The sequence below is a fragment of the Podarcis erhardii genome (genome assembly GCF_964252035.2).
Source record: "Podarcis erhardii genome assembly, chromosome: 2".
Lineage (NCBI taxonomy): Eukaryota > Metazoa > Chordata > Lepidosauria > Squamata > Lacertidae > Podarcis > Podarcis erhardii.
Window position 1 is genome coordinate 122,471,852 of NC_138498.1, and position 16,571 is coordinate 122,488,422.

The 16,571-nt window shown below is 45.9% G+C and overlaps 2 protein-coding genes across 14 annotated transcripts in view; one reads left to right on the forward strand and one right to left on the reverse strand.

Annotated features, from left to right (window-relative positions):
- LOC309336871 (uncharacterized protein) overlaps positions 1 to 16,126 on the forward strand; it is a 21,173-nt gene extending 5,047 nt beyond the window's left edge. Inside the window, exons 1-6 of one of the 12 annotated variants that reach the window (XM_081853329.1) lie at positions 4,980 to 5,409; positions 6,260 to 6,398; positions 9,027 to 9,163; positions 11,165 to 11,263; positions 12,205 to 12,303; positions 13,017 to 16,123. In XM_081853329.1, the coding sequence (XP_081709455.1) occupies positions 9,064 to 9,163; positions 11,165 to 11,263; positions 12,205 to 12,303; positions 13,017 to 14,257 (1,539 nt within the window). In that variant the 5' untranslated portion in view covers positions 4,980 to 5,409; positions 6,260 to 6,398; positions 9,027 to 9,063 and the 3' untranslated portion in view covers positions 14,258 to 16,123. Of the gene's footprint in view, positions 1 to 4,979; positions 5,410 to 6,259; positions 6,399 to 6,433; positions 6,989 to 8,957; positions 9,164 to 10,591; positions 10,946 to 11,164; positions 11,264 to 12,204; positions 12,304 to 13,016 lie in introns of those variants that run through there. The other 11 variants (XM_081853330.1, XM_081853324.1, XM_081853331.1 and 8 more) reach the window with 11 other exon arrangements.
- LOC309336788 (uncharacterized protein) overlaps positions 1 to 16,571 on the reverse strand; it is an 82,117-nt gene that overhangs the window by 33,132 nt on the left and 32,414 nt on the right. The window lies entirely within an intron of this gene.

Genomic DNA, 16,571 nt, shown 5'->3' on the forward strand with positions numbered 1-16,571 from the left:
ATAATTTTAAAAGAAGATAACCAACTGAAACTTAAAAGTTTTGAGGAATTAAGAGATATTATTACAGATTGGTTCCAATATTTTCCAATATTCAAAAAAATTAATGTAGATAAAAAGGGTTTGCCAAGGAGACCTCAAGATTTGAGTTACATCAGCCGTGATAAAGTGGTGTCAAGACTTTGGGTATGTTATAACAATGTCCCAATGGGAAAATCTGTGGAAGAATAGTTGGAGATTTACCACGTGCTATGCCATAAGGGAAAACGTTTTAAAAATGCAGCACCGGTGGTATTTAACTCCATGGAAATTAGCCACAATGTACAAAGGAGCCAAAAGTTACTGTTGTGGAGATCAAACAGGCTCACTGTATCATATATGGTGGCAATGTAGCAAAATAAAGAAATTTTGGGAGGAAATCCATTCAGAATTAGAAAAAATGTTAAGACTTTCCTTTACAGTGGGACCTCGGGTTAAGAACTTAATTTGTTCTGGAGGTCCATTCTTAACCTGAAACTGTTCTTAACCTGAGGTACCACTTTAGCTAATGTGGCCTCCTGCTGCTACCGTGCGATTTCTGTTCTCATCCTGAAACAAAGTTCTTAACCAAGGTACTATTTCTGAGTTAGTGGAGTCTGTGACCTGAAGCATCTGTAACCTGAGGTGTCTGTAACACGAGGTACCATTGTAATAGAAAGCCAGAGGCACATCTGTTGGGGATCACTGACTCAGATATTCCAAAACAAATTAAAGGTATTTTTTTTGTATGCAACAGTGGCAGCGAGAGTCCTTATAGCCATCAAGGTGGAAAAGCAACATAATTCCTTCCAGACAGGAGTGGATTCAAAAATTGACTGAATATGCTGAATTAGATAGCTTATCAGGAAAAAATAAACCGAGAGCTGAATTTGTATCAAAATGGGTGTGCCTGATCACCCCATCTGTCTCCTGAGAAATCTCTATGTGGGACAAGAAGCGACAGTTAGAACTGGATATGGAACAACTGATTGGTTCAAAATTGGGAAAGGAGTATGACAAGGCTGTATATTGTCTCCCTGCTTATTCAACTTATATGCAGAATACATCATACGAAAGGCTGGACTGGATGAGTCCCAAGCCGGAATTAAGATTGCCGGAAGAAATATCAAGAACCTCAGATATGCAGATGACACAACCTTGATGGCAGAAAGTGAGGAGGAATTAAAGAACCTTTTATTGAGGGAGAAAGAGGAGAGCGCAAAATATGGTCTGAAGTTGAACATCAAAAAAAGGAAGATCATGGCCACTGGGCTCTTCACCTCCTGGCAAATAGAAGGGGGGGAAATGGAGGCAGTGAGAGATTTTACTTTCTTGGGCTCCATGATCACTGCAGATGGTGACAGCAGCCACGAAATTAAAAGACGCCTGCTTCTTGGGAGAAAAGTGATGGCAAACCTAGACAGCATCTTAAAAAGCAGAGAAATCACCTTGCCAATAAAGGTCCATATAGTTAAAGCTGTGGTTTTCCCAGTAGTGATGTATGGAAGTGAGAGCTGGACCATAAAAAAGGCTGATTGCTGAAGAATTGATGCTTTTGAATTATGGTGCTGGAGGAGACTCTTGAGGGTCCCATGGACTGCAAGAAGATCAAACGTATCCATTCTGAAGGAAATCAGCCCTGAGTGCTCCCTTGAAGGACAGATCATGAAGTTGAGGTGCCAATACTTTGGCCACCTCATGAGAAGAGAAGACTCCCTGGAGAAGACCCTGATGTTGGGAAAGATGGAGGGCACAAGGAGAAGGGGACGACAGAGGACGAGATGGCTGGACAGTGTTCTTTAAGCTACTAGCATGAGTTTGACCAAACTGCGGGAGGCAGTGGAAGACAGGAGTGCCTGGCGTGCTCTGTTCCATGGGGTCACAAAGAGTCGGACACGACTAAATGACTAAACAAAAAAAAAACTGTGTAAAAATAATATAAAAAATAATATTTTGGTATGGCAGTAAAGTTATTTAGAAAGAAATAAGGAATAAATGGGAGGTTGGGTTTAATGATAATGAGATTTTTTTTACTGTAACAATAAATTGCAATCTCAAATTTATGTCATATTCTTTATCTTACTAATAACAATAGATAGTTTAAGTTTTCTTTTCCTTCCCCCCTTCTCAATTTGTACTCTTTATTGGTATTGTCTTTTTGTAATATTTTTTTTCCAGTTATGTAATTGTCCCCCAGTTATGTTAGAGAGCTTCTTTCACTTCTTTCATTTAAATCCACGTAAATACAGAGATTACAATTACTTCCTGGCTTTCCGACTCTTCCTGCATCTGTATTTTACGCAAGGAGTAAAAATACATCTAATCCTAAGCTTTAGGAAGAAATTTCTGACTGCAAGTGAGATGAGATACCTTGGAAGGTGGTGAACTCTCCTTCCATTTTTTAGGTTTTTCAGCAGAGGTCGGGTTGTTTTTCCTGCATTGCAGGGGGTTGGTCTAGATCAGGGATTGTCAACCTGGTCCCTACCGCACACTAGTGGGCATTTTAGGATTCTAACTGGGCGGTAGGGGGTTCTGAATCCTCCTTCCATCAAGTCCTGGTGGGCAGTAAGGAAATTTTACCATCAAGAAAGATGCATTAGTGGGCGTTAAGTATAAAAAGGTTGACTACCCCTGGACTGGGACGTGGGTGGTGCTGTCGTCCAATCCACAGAACCTAGGGCTTTCCTATCAGAAGGTTGGCGGTTTGAATCCCCGCGAAGGGGTGAGCTCCCATTGCTCGGTCCCAGTTCCTGCCAACCTAGCAGTTCGAAAGCACATCAAAGTGCAAGTAGATAAATAGGTACCGCTCTGGCGGGAAGGTAAACGGTGTTTCCGTGTGCTGCTCTGGTTCACCAGAAGCAGCTTAGTCATGCTGGCCACATAACCTGGAAGCTGTACGCTGGCTCCCTTGGCCAGTAAAGTGAGATGAGCGCCGCAACCCCAGAGTCATCCGCCACTAGACTTAACGGTCAGGGGTCCCTTTACCTTTACCCCAGGACTAGATGATTCTTGTGGTCCCTTCCAACACTACATTTCCCTGGTCCTAACGGCAGCAAGGATACTCATCGCTAAGCACTGGAAAACTCAAGATCTACCCACACTGGAAGAGTGGCAGATGCAACTGATAGACTATATGGAACTAGCCGAGATGACCGGCAGAATCCGAGACCTGGGAGAAGAGAAGGTTGAAGAAGATTGGAAGAAATTTAAGATTTATTTTAAAAAGTATTGTAATTTGGCTGAATGTTAAGATGGAGGCTAGATCATAAATAATTGACCACCACTAAATTAGATGCAATTAGGATGATAAGTGAGATTGAGGAAAAATCATAAACTTTTGGGAGAACTATTAGATTATATTCTAAATGAATGGGACATAAGAATGTAAACAAGATGATAAATTGCGGGCAAGAATTGACAATGATGCAAGTGGGAGCGAAAGACGTGAGGGAGTCCAAAGAAGTTAAGAAACTATGTTATGATATTTGTTACATTGTTTATTATATTTGCATTTATGTTTAAAAATATTAATAAAAATTTATTCTTTTAAAAAAATACATTTCCCTGGTCCTGAATGGGGTAACTGTGCCCCTGAAGGACCAGGTGCGCAGCCTGGGAGTCATTTTGGACTCACAGTTGTCCATGGAGGCACAGGTTAAATCTGTGCCCAGGGCAGCTGTGTACCAGCTCCATCTGGTACGCAGGATGAGACCCTATCTGCCTGCGGACTGCCTCGCCAGAGTGGTGCATGCATACAACTAATCCAGAACGCAGCAGCCAGACTGGTGACAGGGAGCGGCCTCCGAGACCATATAACACCGGTCTTGAAAGACCTACATTGGCTCCCAGTACGTTTCCAAGCACAATTCAAAGTGTTGGTGCTGACCTTTAAAGCCCTCAACGGCCTCGGTCCAGTATACCTGAAGGAGCGTCTCCACCCCCATCGTTCTACCCGGACACTGAGGTCCAGCACCGAGGGCCTTCTGGCGGTTCCCTCACTGCGAGAGGCCAAGTTACAGGGAACCAGGCAGAGGGCCTTCTCGGTAGTGGCGCCCTCCCTGTGGAATGCCCTCCCACCAGATGTCAAAGAGAACAACAACTACCAGACTTTTAGAAGACATCTGAAGGCAGCCCTGTTTAGGGATGCTTTTAATGTTTGATGTATCACAGTATTTTAATATTCTTTTGGAAGCCGCCCAGAGTGGCTGGGGAGGCCCAGCCAGATGGGCGGGGTATAAATAATAAATTATTATTATTATTATTGTTATTATTGTTGTTGTTATTATTATTATTATTATTTGTATTATTATTTGACCTTGAGTTTCCGGTTCTGGTCTTGCACCATGGCGGCAGCTCCCTCGACATTGGAGGGAGGCACAAATGAAGGGGTAGGGAACAAAAGGGTTTAAGCATTCCTGGAAACCTCCTGGGGTATGAGGGAGCAGGCTGACCCCCGGTCGCCTCAACGGCTCGCTCCCGTGCAGATCAGCATGGGGGCAGATGGAGGAGTTGGGTAATCACCTTTGCCATGATGCAACCCCCTCGGACCGCCATCAAAAGTGGAGGTTCTCCTTATAATTGGATTTTATTGACCGTGCACTGGAGGAGATGTGGACACTAGAAGCTATATGTGGTTTGAAAGGAGTGAAGGTGGGGAGAACCTTGTTGTTTTGACCGATGTCGTTGGGAAACCAGAGCTTAACCCCACCACCACCCAAATAAATTTAAGGAGGTGTTGACATACAACCTATTTTTAAGAGGAAGGACATTGTCTAAACAGCAAAACGCTACCATGGAGGTGAGAGGAATTTCACAAGGGCACATGAATAGCAGTGGTCCCCGAATGCTTGGAGAGAAAAACCATTCCCGTCTAAGACAAGGAAGAAAATGGCGAATGTTTGAAAGTTGTTGATCAACTCAAAGCAGAGGCCTGTTGTTTATCTGGAAGTGGGATGGAGGGGGGAGCTGCGTTGAGGAAGACGGGACTTCATCTTGTGACTTCAGGTCCGCCCTGAACCACGCTGGAAGGACAACATTGGGACAACATTCCTACTGCCCAAGGTCGCAGTAGGAAAAACATCAGCGGCAGTGATATACCCATTTTGACTCTTCTGCACCCTATCTGCATAACTTAGCAATTATAAAATATAGACGTGCATTTACTCTCACAAGATTGAATATACTGCCTTCGGTTGTAATTGAGGGACGATTCCACACGAAAAACGGTTATGTCCCTGTGGAGATGGCAGTACCAAATCAGTGGCGCATGTCCTTCTGGTTTGCACTCTATATAAAGATTTGAAGAGTGAGGTTATCATCCCTATTTGATTGTCCATTCCGGGTCACCCAACGCCTGTCACAGTGTTTTTTCCCTCAGCAGACCAAGATGAGCAGGTGACAGCAAAGGTTGCAAGGTTTTTAGCTGGGGCAATTAGAATAAGATCCACTATCTGACTATTGATTCGAAACCCCCAAATGTATTTTATATAATTGAGTTTTTATCTTTTCGCTGCTTCCGCACATGCGCGTAACATCATTTTTAGCGCCTGTGCTTATGTGAGTGGCGAAACGTGGAAGTAACGCGCTCCGTTACTTCCAGGTTGCCATGGAGCGCAACCCGAAAATATTTAAGCTGAAGCGTATTCACCCCGAGGTATGACTGTACTAGGATAGAGAGCTGACCGCACCTGTGATTTTATGCTGCACCATTTTGATCAATGTGTGCCTTTTTCCAACGTGTGTTTGGAGGCCAAGTGATGCTAGACACACACACACAAGCACAAATCTGTTAGGCCACATTCACACCACATATCCAAAGCCCCATGAAACCCCCCCTAAGATTTCTGGGAGCTCTTTTGCTGGTTAAGGGTGCTGAGAGTTGTGACAATAAACTATTGTATGGGGCGCACAGTTCGACACACAACTTTTGCAGGGGTTACATTTTGGTGGTAAAGTCGAAATCACATATAGTCGGGACAAACCCCTGGGAATGTGTCCATCGGACTATCCTTGCCTTCTGGAACCAGCAGCTGGATGGCTCTTAGACCCCCGTCCTGCCCCCACCCCCCATTTTTCTGCCCTGTGCAAAAAGAGCTTTAAAACTCTCTGCCTGCAAGTCAATTGTATATATTTTTACTTTTTCGGTGTTTTCTTCCCCCTGTAAAAGATCAGGACTGTGCAGTTTTGCAGTTAAGCGATTGTGATGGAGCAGGGTGAGCTTGGCACCAGTTTTGTGTCTCTGCAGGGTCTGTGAAGCTGAAATGATACATTTGCACCCGGCTTCTTGCTGGCTACTCTTCTCACCTGTTACCTTTGCAACAACAACAACCCTGTGAGGTGGGCTAAGCTGTGAGCAAAATCTGTGAAACTGCACATCCTTGTAGGTAGGGTTTGTCTGTGTCCTGCCTGCCCCCCCCCCCCCATCTTCTCAGTAACCTTGTGAGGTGGGCATGGTTTCGAGATGGCTGTTCTGGCACTATGGTCCTGATATTGCAAAAAGCAGCCTTAGAAGGTCTGGGGTGGGGTGCTTGTTTTTCTTTACCAGGGGTGAGAAAGAATTCTTTTGCATTCTGTTGTAACATATCAGGGCTATGAAATGTCCCACCTTCATATCAAGAGGGGCACTCTAACCACTATGCCCCAACTGCCCCACATTTGAACCTTGGAGCGGACCCTCTGCAGAATGCAAATCCCACCGCCCTGGAAATGCAGGAAGAGAAGGAGAGCGTGCTCTCCAAGGGAAGGGGGCGCTTTGAGGGGTCCCCATAGGCGGAATCCGCAATGTCTCCAGCACCACGCAGTTTGGGTGGGGGTGGGAGAGATGCTGGCTCTTCAAGGCTTAAAAGCAGCGATTATATTATGATAGAGGACTTCCTGGGGGAGAGGAAAAGCGTCACTTCCACCTCCATTTGTTACATTTGAACAGCTGCGAGGGAGGAGAGTCTGCAGCGCGGAAGACTGTGCCTTTTGCAAGGTAGGAAAAAAGAGGGATATATTTTTTGGGGGGGGAGGGGGCTCCTGTGCCAGAGCAGCTCCTTTGCAGGAGAGAAGCCCCCCAGGAGAGGGCAGTTTTGCAAAGGGGCAGGGGTGGGAGGGCGCATGCGTGGGGTTGCACCCCCAATTCAGCCCCCCAAGAGCTGCGATGAGTGCAAATGGCTTTAAGGGGTGCAGGGGCGTCCCAGGAGGAGAGCACGGCAAGAAGGCAGGTGGGAGAGGACCCCCCCCCAAAAAAAAGGAAAGGGGGCAGGATGGCTCTGGGAAGAGGAGGAGGAGGAGGAGGGAGACATTCATCTTTTGGGAGGGGGGGGAGGGTCAGCTGGAAACTCATTTCAGCTCTAGACGGCATGGGCTCTTTTATTCTTCAATGCTTTCCCTGTCTGGGGGGGGGGGGTTCAGGAGGAAAGCCCCCAAGGAGGCGCAGTCTCTCTGTATAGCAGACCAGCCCTAGGAAGGAACCAAGGTGTTGGGAGAGATGGAGGAGGGAAGACTTTAAGGATGGGAAGAGCTGGTCATAAAATGTCATTAATTTCTCACCACCAGCAACTGCTACAGCAAGGCTGGCAGAGTGAAACGGAAGCCAGGAAAGGCATGTTTTTAATGGTGGTGGGAAGAAGATCTTATTTCAGGCATCACTCCACTTTTCATGCATGGCTCTGGGGCTCTGTTTGCTTCTTCCTCCCTCCCAGGAACCTGCAGCTCCTGAGCTCTTCTGAGCTCTGCGCATGCGTGGGGTTGCACCCCCAATTCAGCCCCCAAAGAGCTGCGATGAGTGCAGAAGGTTTTAAGGGGTGCAGGGGCGCCCCAGGAGGAGAGCACGGCAAAAAGACAGGGCGGGGGGGGGAGGGAGTTTTAGGGAGGGGTAGGACCCCCCCCCCCAAGGAAAGGGGGCAGGATGGCTCTGGGAAGAGGAGGAGGAGGGAGACATTCATGTTTTGGAAAAAGAGAGATAGGTAAACTCATTTCAGCTCTACAAAGACATGGGCTCTTTTATTCTTCGATGCCTTCCCTGTCTGGGGGGGGGGGTTCAGGAGGAAAGCCCCCAAGGAGGCGCAGTCTCTCTGTATAGCAGACCAGCCCTAGGAAGGAACCAAGGTGTTGGGAGAGATGGAGGAGGGAAGACTTTAAGGATGGGAAGAGCTGGTCATAAAATGTCATTAATTTCTCACCACCAGCAACTGCTACAGCAAGGCTGGCAGAGTGAAACGGAAGCCAGGAAAGGAATGTTTTTAATGGTGGTGGGAAGAAGATCTTATTTCAGGCATCACTCCACTTTTCATGCATGGCTCTGGGGCTCTGTTTGCTTCTTCCTCCCTCCCAGGAACCTGCAGCTCCTGAGCTCTTCTGAGCTCTGCGCATGCGTGGGGTTGCACCCCCAATTCAGCCCCCAAAGAGCTGCGATGAGTGCAGAAGGTTTTAAGGGGTGCAGGGGCACCCCAGGAGGAGAGCACGGCAAAAAGACAGGGCGGGGGGGGGAGGGAGTTTTAGGGAGGGGTAGGACCCCCCCCCAAAGGAAAGGGGGCAGGATGGCTCTGGGAAGAGGAGGAGGAGGGAGACATTCATGTTTTGGAAAAAGAGAGATAGGTAATCTCATTTCAGCTCTACAAAGACATGGGCTCTTTTATTCTTCGATGCCTTCCCTGTCTGGGGGGGGGGGTTCAGGAGGAAAGCCCCCAAGGAGGGCGCAGTCTCTCTGTATAGCAGACCAGCCCTAGGAAGGTACCAAGGTGTTGGGAGAGATGGAGGAGGGAAGACTTTAAGGATGGGAAGAGGAGAACCACTGGCCATAAAATGTCATTAATTTCTCACCACCAGCAACTGCTGCAGCAAAGTTGGCAGAGTGAAAAGGAAGCCAGGAAAGGAAATAAATGTTTTTAATGGTGGTGGGATGAAGATCTTATTTCAGGCATGGCTCCACTTTTCATGCAGGGCTTCACAATCACCAGGAAAATGTCTTGGGCAGGAAAATGCCTGCAGGGCCTCTGAGACTCTCTTTGCTTCTTCCTCCCTCCCAGGAACCTGCAGCTTCTGAGCTCTTCAGTCCAAGCAAGGATGGAAGGAGGAAGATGGACGGTTGACCTGGTCAGGCTGTCTCCTGCATCCCTCCAAACAATCTCTGAGCGTTGTCCTCCAGGACCCTCAGAGACATCTTGTGAGTTCCTAGGAAGTGGAGATAGGGACTTGGGGGGATGGAGAGTGAATAAGATAAAGGGGGGAGATTTTACTGTGGAGGCTGTGGGTGGGCCCCAGATATATTGGGAGGCTTCCCCTCCCAATATATCCATGGAGGAAAATCCCTGGAGGGGCTCTCAGGCCGCCTTTGCTTCTCCCTCACCCCCCAAAACCTGCAGCTTGTTTAAACTTCTGAGTCCTGCAAAATAGTTCCAAAGAGGCTGGATTTGTGCTCCTAGGAAGGATCTGAGCTGGGGCTCCCCACCTCTGAGGCTGGGAGAGGTTGGCTGAGTTTCAGGGGGTTGGGGGTGGAGAAGAAGAAATGGATGGGTGGGGGCTGGAGGGAAACCCTCCCTCCAGAAAGCAGAAAAGACAGGAGAACATAAGATGCAAGAAGGGCTTGACTTAGAGGAAGGCAGGGGAGAGGTCTTCTCCAAAGTCTCTCACCTGGAGCATGCACCAATATGTTTCTGGTTGCCAGAAGAGGAGGAATAGGCAGGGGAGCCCTATATAGATATAAGACCCACTGCGTTCAATGGGATCTACTTTCAGGTCACTACTGTGCCCCCCATGCCATGAGGCCTGGAAGGAAGACCGCTCCCTGGTGCAAGGCCCATTCCACCTGGCCTAGGGGGCGGAGCCCAGGCTCACCTTGAACAGCCAAAAAAGGCTCCTGGGAGGCCACTGGGACATTGCTGGAACAACTCTTGGGTTGGGGCAACTGGCTAAAATGCTTTAAAAGGTTCTGATTTTCGTTCCTCCGTTTTGTTTTCGTCGGGTTGGTGTTGGTTAATTGTTTAGTTGGGGTGGGTGGTTATTTTAATTTGGGTATAGCTGCAAACATGTTGTTATTATTGTTGCTATTCTTATTATTGGTTTGTTTGTTGCCTGTATAGGATATTTCTGTTTTTTCTGTTTGATGTTTTGGTCTGTTTTCCCATACGCTGTTAGCTGCACAGGGTGGCTGTGAGAAGCCCACCAGATTAGGGGATATAAATTTTATATATATGTCCCATTTGGGCTTCTGCAGGGGCTGGAGAATATCTAGGGCAGAGGAATCCCTGCAGCTTCTCTGAGGCTCCTTTTACTTCTCCCGGGAGCCAGTGTGGTGTAGTGGTTAAGAGCAATAGACTCGTAATCTGGGGAACCGGGTTCGTGTCTCCACTCCTCCACATGCAGCTGCTGGGTGACCTTGGGCTAGTCACACTTCTCTGAAGTCTCTCAGCCCCACTCACCTCACAGAGTGGTTGTTGTGGGGGAGGAAGGGAAAGGAGAATGTTAGCCGCTTTGAGACTCCTTAAAGGGAGTGAAAGGCGGGATATCAAATCCAAACTCTTCTCTTCTTCTTCTTCTTCTTCCCTCCCTCCCTCCCTCCCTCCCTCCCTCCCTCCCTCCCAAGGAACCTGCAGCTTGTTTAGGCTTCTGAGCTCCTCAGGAAGGATGCAAGCGGCTGATCCTCTTTCGCCCTCTTTCTGCTAACAATAAGCCCTTGAAGATCCCGGGACCGGGGAAATTAGACTGGCCTTGACTAGAGCCAGGGCCTTTTCAGCCGTGGCCCCGGCCTGGTAGACCGCTCTCCCACAAGAGATCAGGGCCCTGCGGGGTTTGACATCTTTCCGCAGGGCCTGCAAGATGGAGCTGTTCCGCCAGGCCTTTGGGCAAGATGCAGTTTCACTTACTTTCCTTTGTATAAAACAAGCCCAAAGGAGGCCCCCAACCCGCTCACAGGTCCTTGTATGATCAGTGGAAACAGTTGGTCCTGGCAAGTATTAACCACTCTCAATTCCAACCTGATAATGGCCAACTGCTTAGATATTAACTTGTCTGAATTAATTTTAAGATGTATTTTAATTAATTGATATCTGTTTTTATGCATATTGTGTTGTTTTTATGATGTTAGCCACTCTGGGCCCTGCCTTGGCCGGAGAGGGCAGGATACAAAAACTATTATTCTTATTATTCTTATATTATTCTCCTGCAGACCTAGCAAGGATGGAAGGGGGAAGATGGATGGTTGACCTGGTCAGGCTGTCTCCCAAAACCTTTGAATGTTCCCTCCCAGGATCTGCAGTGGGATCTGGTGAGTTGCAGGGAATGGAGATGGGGGCCTATGGAGATGTTGCGGGGGGGTGAGGAAGCCCCCCTGGCAAGAAAACGAGGAAGGCTCCAGGGCCAGAGTTCTGGGCTGTGAGAGATAAAAGGTAGAAAAGGAAAGGAATGTTTCTCAATGCTGGAATGGGTGCAGGATTTTTGTTGGGGGGGGCCATAACCGGTGTGATCGGTCAGTTAGTTAAGTATTTCTAATGTTTTACCATGGAGGCGCAGGTAAGTTCTGTGTCCAGGGCAGCTGTCTACCAGCTCCATCTGGGTCACAGGCTGAAACCCTCCCTGCCCATAGACTGTCTGCCCAGACAGAGTGGTGCATATTCAGGTTATCTCCCGCTTGGACTACTGCAATGCACTCTAGTTGGGTTTACCTTTAAAGGTGACTCAGAAATTACAATTTATCCAGAATGTGGCAGCTAGACTGGTGACTGGGAGCGACTGCCAGGAGCTTATAACACCGGTCCTAAAGGATCTTCACTGGCTCCCAGTACGTTTCCAAGCACAATTCAAAGTATTTGTGCAGACCTTTAAAGCCCTAAATGGCCTCGGCCCTGTAGACCTGTAGGAGTCTTTCCACCCGCATTGCTCAACCCTAGACACAGAAGTCCAGCTCTGAGGGACTTCTGCTGGTTGCCAGAAGCGAAGTTACAGGGAACTAGGGACAGGGCCTTCTCAGTGGTGGCCCCCTCCCTATGGAACGCCCTCCCTTGTCAAGGAGATAAAGAATTACGTAACTTTTAGAAGACATCTGAAGGCAGTCCTGTATTGGGCAGTTTTTAATGTTTGATGTTTTATCATGTTACCACTCTGGGCCCTGCCTCAGCTGGAGAGGGCAGGATACAAAAAATATTATTATTATTATTATTATTATTATTATTATTATTATTATTATTATTATTATTTATTCTCCTGCAGACCTAGCACAGATGGAAGGGGGAAGATGGACAGTTGACCTGGTCAGGCTGTCTCCCACCACCTCTGACTGTTCTCTCCCAGGACCCTCAGAGAGATCTGGTGAGTCTCAGGGAATGGAGATGGGGACCTGGGGAAATGTTGGGGTTGAGGAAGCCCCCCTGGCAAGAAAACGAGGAAGGCTTCAGGGCAAGAGCTCTGGGCTAGCAGAGATAAAAGGTAGAAAGAAAGGACATGAATGTTTTTTAATGGTGACATGGGCATAGTCAAGAGTTTTTGGGCTTCTGTCTACCAGCTCCATCTGGTACACAGGCTGAGACTCTACCTGCACACAGACTGTGATACATGTTATGGTTATCTCCCGCTTGGATCGCTACAATGCGCTCTAGGTGGGGGTGCCTTTGAAGGTGACTCGGAAACTACAATTAATCCAGAAAGCAGCAGCTCAACTGGTGATTGGGAGCAGTTGCCAGGAGCATATAACGCCGGTCTTAAAGGCTCTACATTGGCTCAGAGTATGTTTCTGAGCATTATTCAAAGCGTTGGTGCTGACCTTTAAAGCCCTAAACGGCCTCGGCCCTGTAGACCTGAATGAGCATCTCCACCTCCATCGTTCTGCCCGGACACTGAGGTCCAACTGTGAGGGTCTGCTGCTGGTTTCGTCACAGTAAGAAGTGAAGTAGTGGAACCAGCCCTGTGGAACTCCCTCCCTTCAGATGTCAAGGAGATAAAGAACTACGTAGCTTTTAGAAGACATCTGAAGGCAGCCCTGTATTGGGAAGTTTTTAATGTTTGCTGTTTTCCCTTAATTTTAGCAGGTGATGACCAGGACAATAATGGTTCTCGGGGCTCATCAGAAAGAAATAAGCATGAAGCGAAGAGAACAAATGATAGCCCTTCGTGTGGCAAAACGTTCAAAGGTAAATCGAGCCTCAGCCCACTCTGCAGAATCCACTCCGAGGAGACACTGTGTAAATGCTTGGTGTGTGGAAAGAGCTTCAGTGACAGCTCTGGCCTAAAATCACATGAAAAAATTCACGCAGGACAGGAATCATACAAATGCCTAGAATGTGAAAAGAGTTTCAAGCGCCACTCAAACCTTAAAATACATCAGGAAGTCCACAGCAGGGAAAAATCACATAGGTGCTTTGAGTGTGGAAAGAGCTTCAGTCGCAGCAGAAGCCTTAAATCACATCAAAAAATCCACAGGGAGGAGAAACCATATACCTGTTTTGACTGTGGAAAGAGCTTCCATTACAGCACATGTCTTCTATCTCATCAAAAAATCCACACAGGGGAGAAGCCGTATAGATGTTTGGAGTGCGGAATGAGCTTTGGTTACAGCTCAAGTCTTATATCGCACCAAAGAATTCACACAGGAGAGAAATCTTATAAATGTACGGAGTGCGGAAGGAGCTTTGCTCACAGTGCTACCCTTGCTTCACATAAGAGAACCCACACAGGGGAGAAACCATATAAATGCTTGGAATGTGGAAAGAGCTTCAGCCAGAGTTCACACCTTAGTTCACACAAGAGAACTCACACTGGGGAGAAGCCGTATAAATGCTTTGAGTGTGGGAAGAGCTTCAGTCAGAGTTCACACCTTACTGTGCATGAGCGAATCCATACAGGGGAAAAACCATATAAATGTGTGACATGTGGAAAGAGCTTTAGTAATTACACATACCTTGTTTGCCATCGCAGAATCCATACAGGAGAGAAGCCATATAAGTGCTTTGAGTGTGGAATGAGCTTCAGCCAGGGTACAAGCCTTACATCACATCAAAAAACTCACAGAGGTGAAAAACCGTATGCATGTTTTGAGTGTGGAAAGAGCTTCACTCAAAGCTCAAGCCTTGAATCTCATCAAAGAATTCACACAGGGATGAAACCATATACCTGTTTTGAGTGTGGAAGGAACTTCAGTCACAGCACAAGCCTTACATCGCACCAAAGAATTCACACAGGGGAGAAACCATATAAATGTTTGGAGTGTGGAAAGAGATTTGCACATGGATCTACGCTTACTTCTCATAAAAGAACTCACATGGGATAAACCATATTATGCTAGGAATGTGGGAAAAGATTTGGTCAGATTTCACAACTCATTTTGCATAAGCGAATCAAGAGGAAAAATATTTAGGTCCTTGTAATGCGGAAAGCATTTTAATTAGAGCACCGCTGTTGCTAAACTTAATGGAATTCATACAAGATTTCACATGGGAGAAATCGTACACCTGCTGTCACGAAGGTGCCGTCAACTACAGGGCTGGCTGGCTTGCCTGGTGAAATCAGTGATGCTGAGAGCTTCTTTCGCTTCTTTCATTTAAATAAATATTAACACTAAAGCAGTTTTGATATTTGTGGATGCGGAGAAAGCCTTTGACAACATTTCTTGGAGCTTTATGAAGAAAAATTTACAGGGAATGGGGGTAGGCCAAGGATTTGAAAACGGTATAGGTGCAATTTACTCAGAACAAAAAGCTAAATTAATTGTGAATAATGTAGTTACAGAAGAGTTTAAGATTGAGAAAGGAACACGACAGGGCTGCCCAATCTCCCCATTGCTTTTTATCTCGGTCCTGGAGGTTCTGCTCAATATGATTAGAAAGGACCAATTGGTTAAAGGTATACAGGTCGGAGCTAAACAGTATAAAATGAAAGCATTCGCTGATGACTTAGTCTTGACATTACAGGAGCCAGAATCCAGTACTCAAAGAGTATTGCAATTAATTCAAGAATTTGGTCGGGTTGCGGGATTTAAGCTGAATAAGCTGAAAACTAAGGTGTTAGAGAAAAATCTAACAGAGATTGAGAAAGAGAGGTTTCAGAAGGAGACAGGATTAACATTAGTTAAGAAAGTGAAATATATGGGGGTTAATATGACTGCTAAGAATGTGAATTTATTTAAAGATAACTGAAAAATGTTGGATGGAAGTGAAAAAGGATCTAGAGATATGGTCAAATTTGAAGTTATCATTGCTAGGCCGTATTGCTGTGATAAAGATGAATGTATTGCCAAGGATGTTGTATTTGTTTCAAACGTTGAAAATTTTGGACAAGATGGGCTGTTTCAAGAAGTGGCAGAGAGATATTTCTAGATTTGTCTGGCAGGGCAAGAAGCCCCGAATAAAATTTAAGATATTAAGTGACGCTAAAGAAAGAGGGGGGTTTGCCCTGCCAGACTTGAAGCTTTATTATGAATCAGCCGCTTTTTGCTGGCTGAGAGAATGGCTGCTTCTTGAAAACACAGACATTTTGGATTTAGAGGGTTTTAATAATGTATTTGGGTAGCATGCATATCCGTGGTATGACAAGGTCAAAGCACATAAAGCGTTTAAAAACCATATTGTTAAGAAAGCACTGTTCAGTGTTTGGATAAGATATAAGGATTTGCTTGAAAATAAAACTCCAAGGTGGTTGTCACCAATGGAAGCAAAGGCTCAGAAAAAACTTAATATGGAGACAAATTGGCCGAAATATTGGGAAATTTTGGAACAAGAAGGAAACAGATTAAAATTGCAGAGCTTTGACAAACTAAAAAACAAAGTACGAGACTGGCTTCATTATTATCAAATAAGGAAGGCTTATAATTTGGATAAGAAAATTGGTTTTCAGGTGGAAAAATCAAAATTGGAAACAGAATTGTTAGACCCTAAAACTAAGAATTTGTCAAGAATGTATAACTTGCTGTTGAAATGGAATACATTGGATGAAACGGTTAAATCTGCAATGATTAAATGGGCACAAGATGTTGGACATAACATTATGATGGCTGACTGGGAACAGTTATGGACCACAGGTATGAAGTTTACGGCATGTAGTGCCTTAAGAGAGAATATAATGAAAATGATTTACAGGTGGTACATGACACCAGTCAAGCTTGCAAAAATTTACCACTTGCCCGATAATAAATGTTGGAAATGTAAAGAGAGTGAAGGTACATTCTTTCACCTTTGGTGGACATGCCCAAAGATTAAGACCTTTTATAATGAAATGAAAAAGGTATTTAAATATACCTTCCAGAAGAAACCAGAGGCCTTTCTCTTGGGCATGGTCGGCCAATTGGTGTGAAAAGAGGATAGAACTTTTTTTATGTATGCCACAACAGCAGCAAGAATGCTCATCGCAAAGTATTGGAAAACACAAGATCTACCCGCCCAGGAAGAATGGCAGATGAAGGTGATGGACTATATGGAACTGGCTGAGATGACAGGCAGAATCCGAGAGCAAGGAGAAGAGTCGGTGGAAGAAGAGTGGAAGAAATTTAAAGTTTATCATTCAGAAATATTGTAAAATTAAGGAATGTTAGAAAGATGTTGGGGGGGAAATTATGTGGTTCTAGCAGAAAAGATATAAAGAATCAAGTA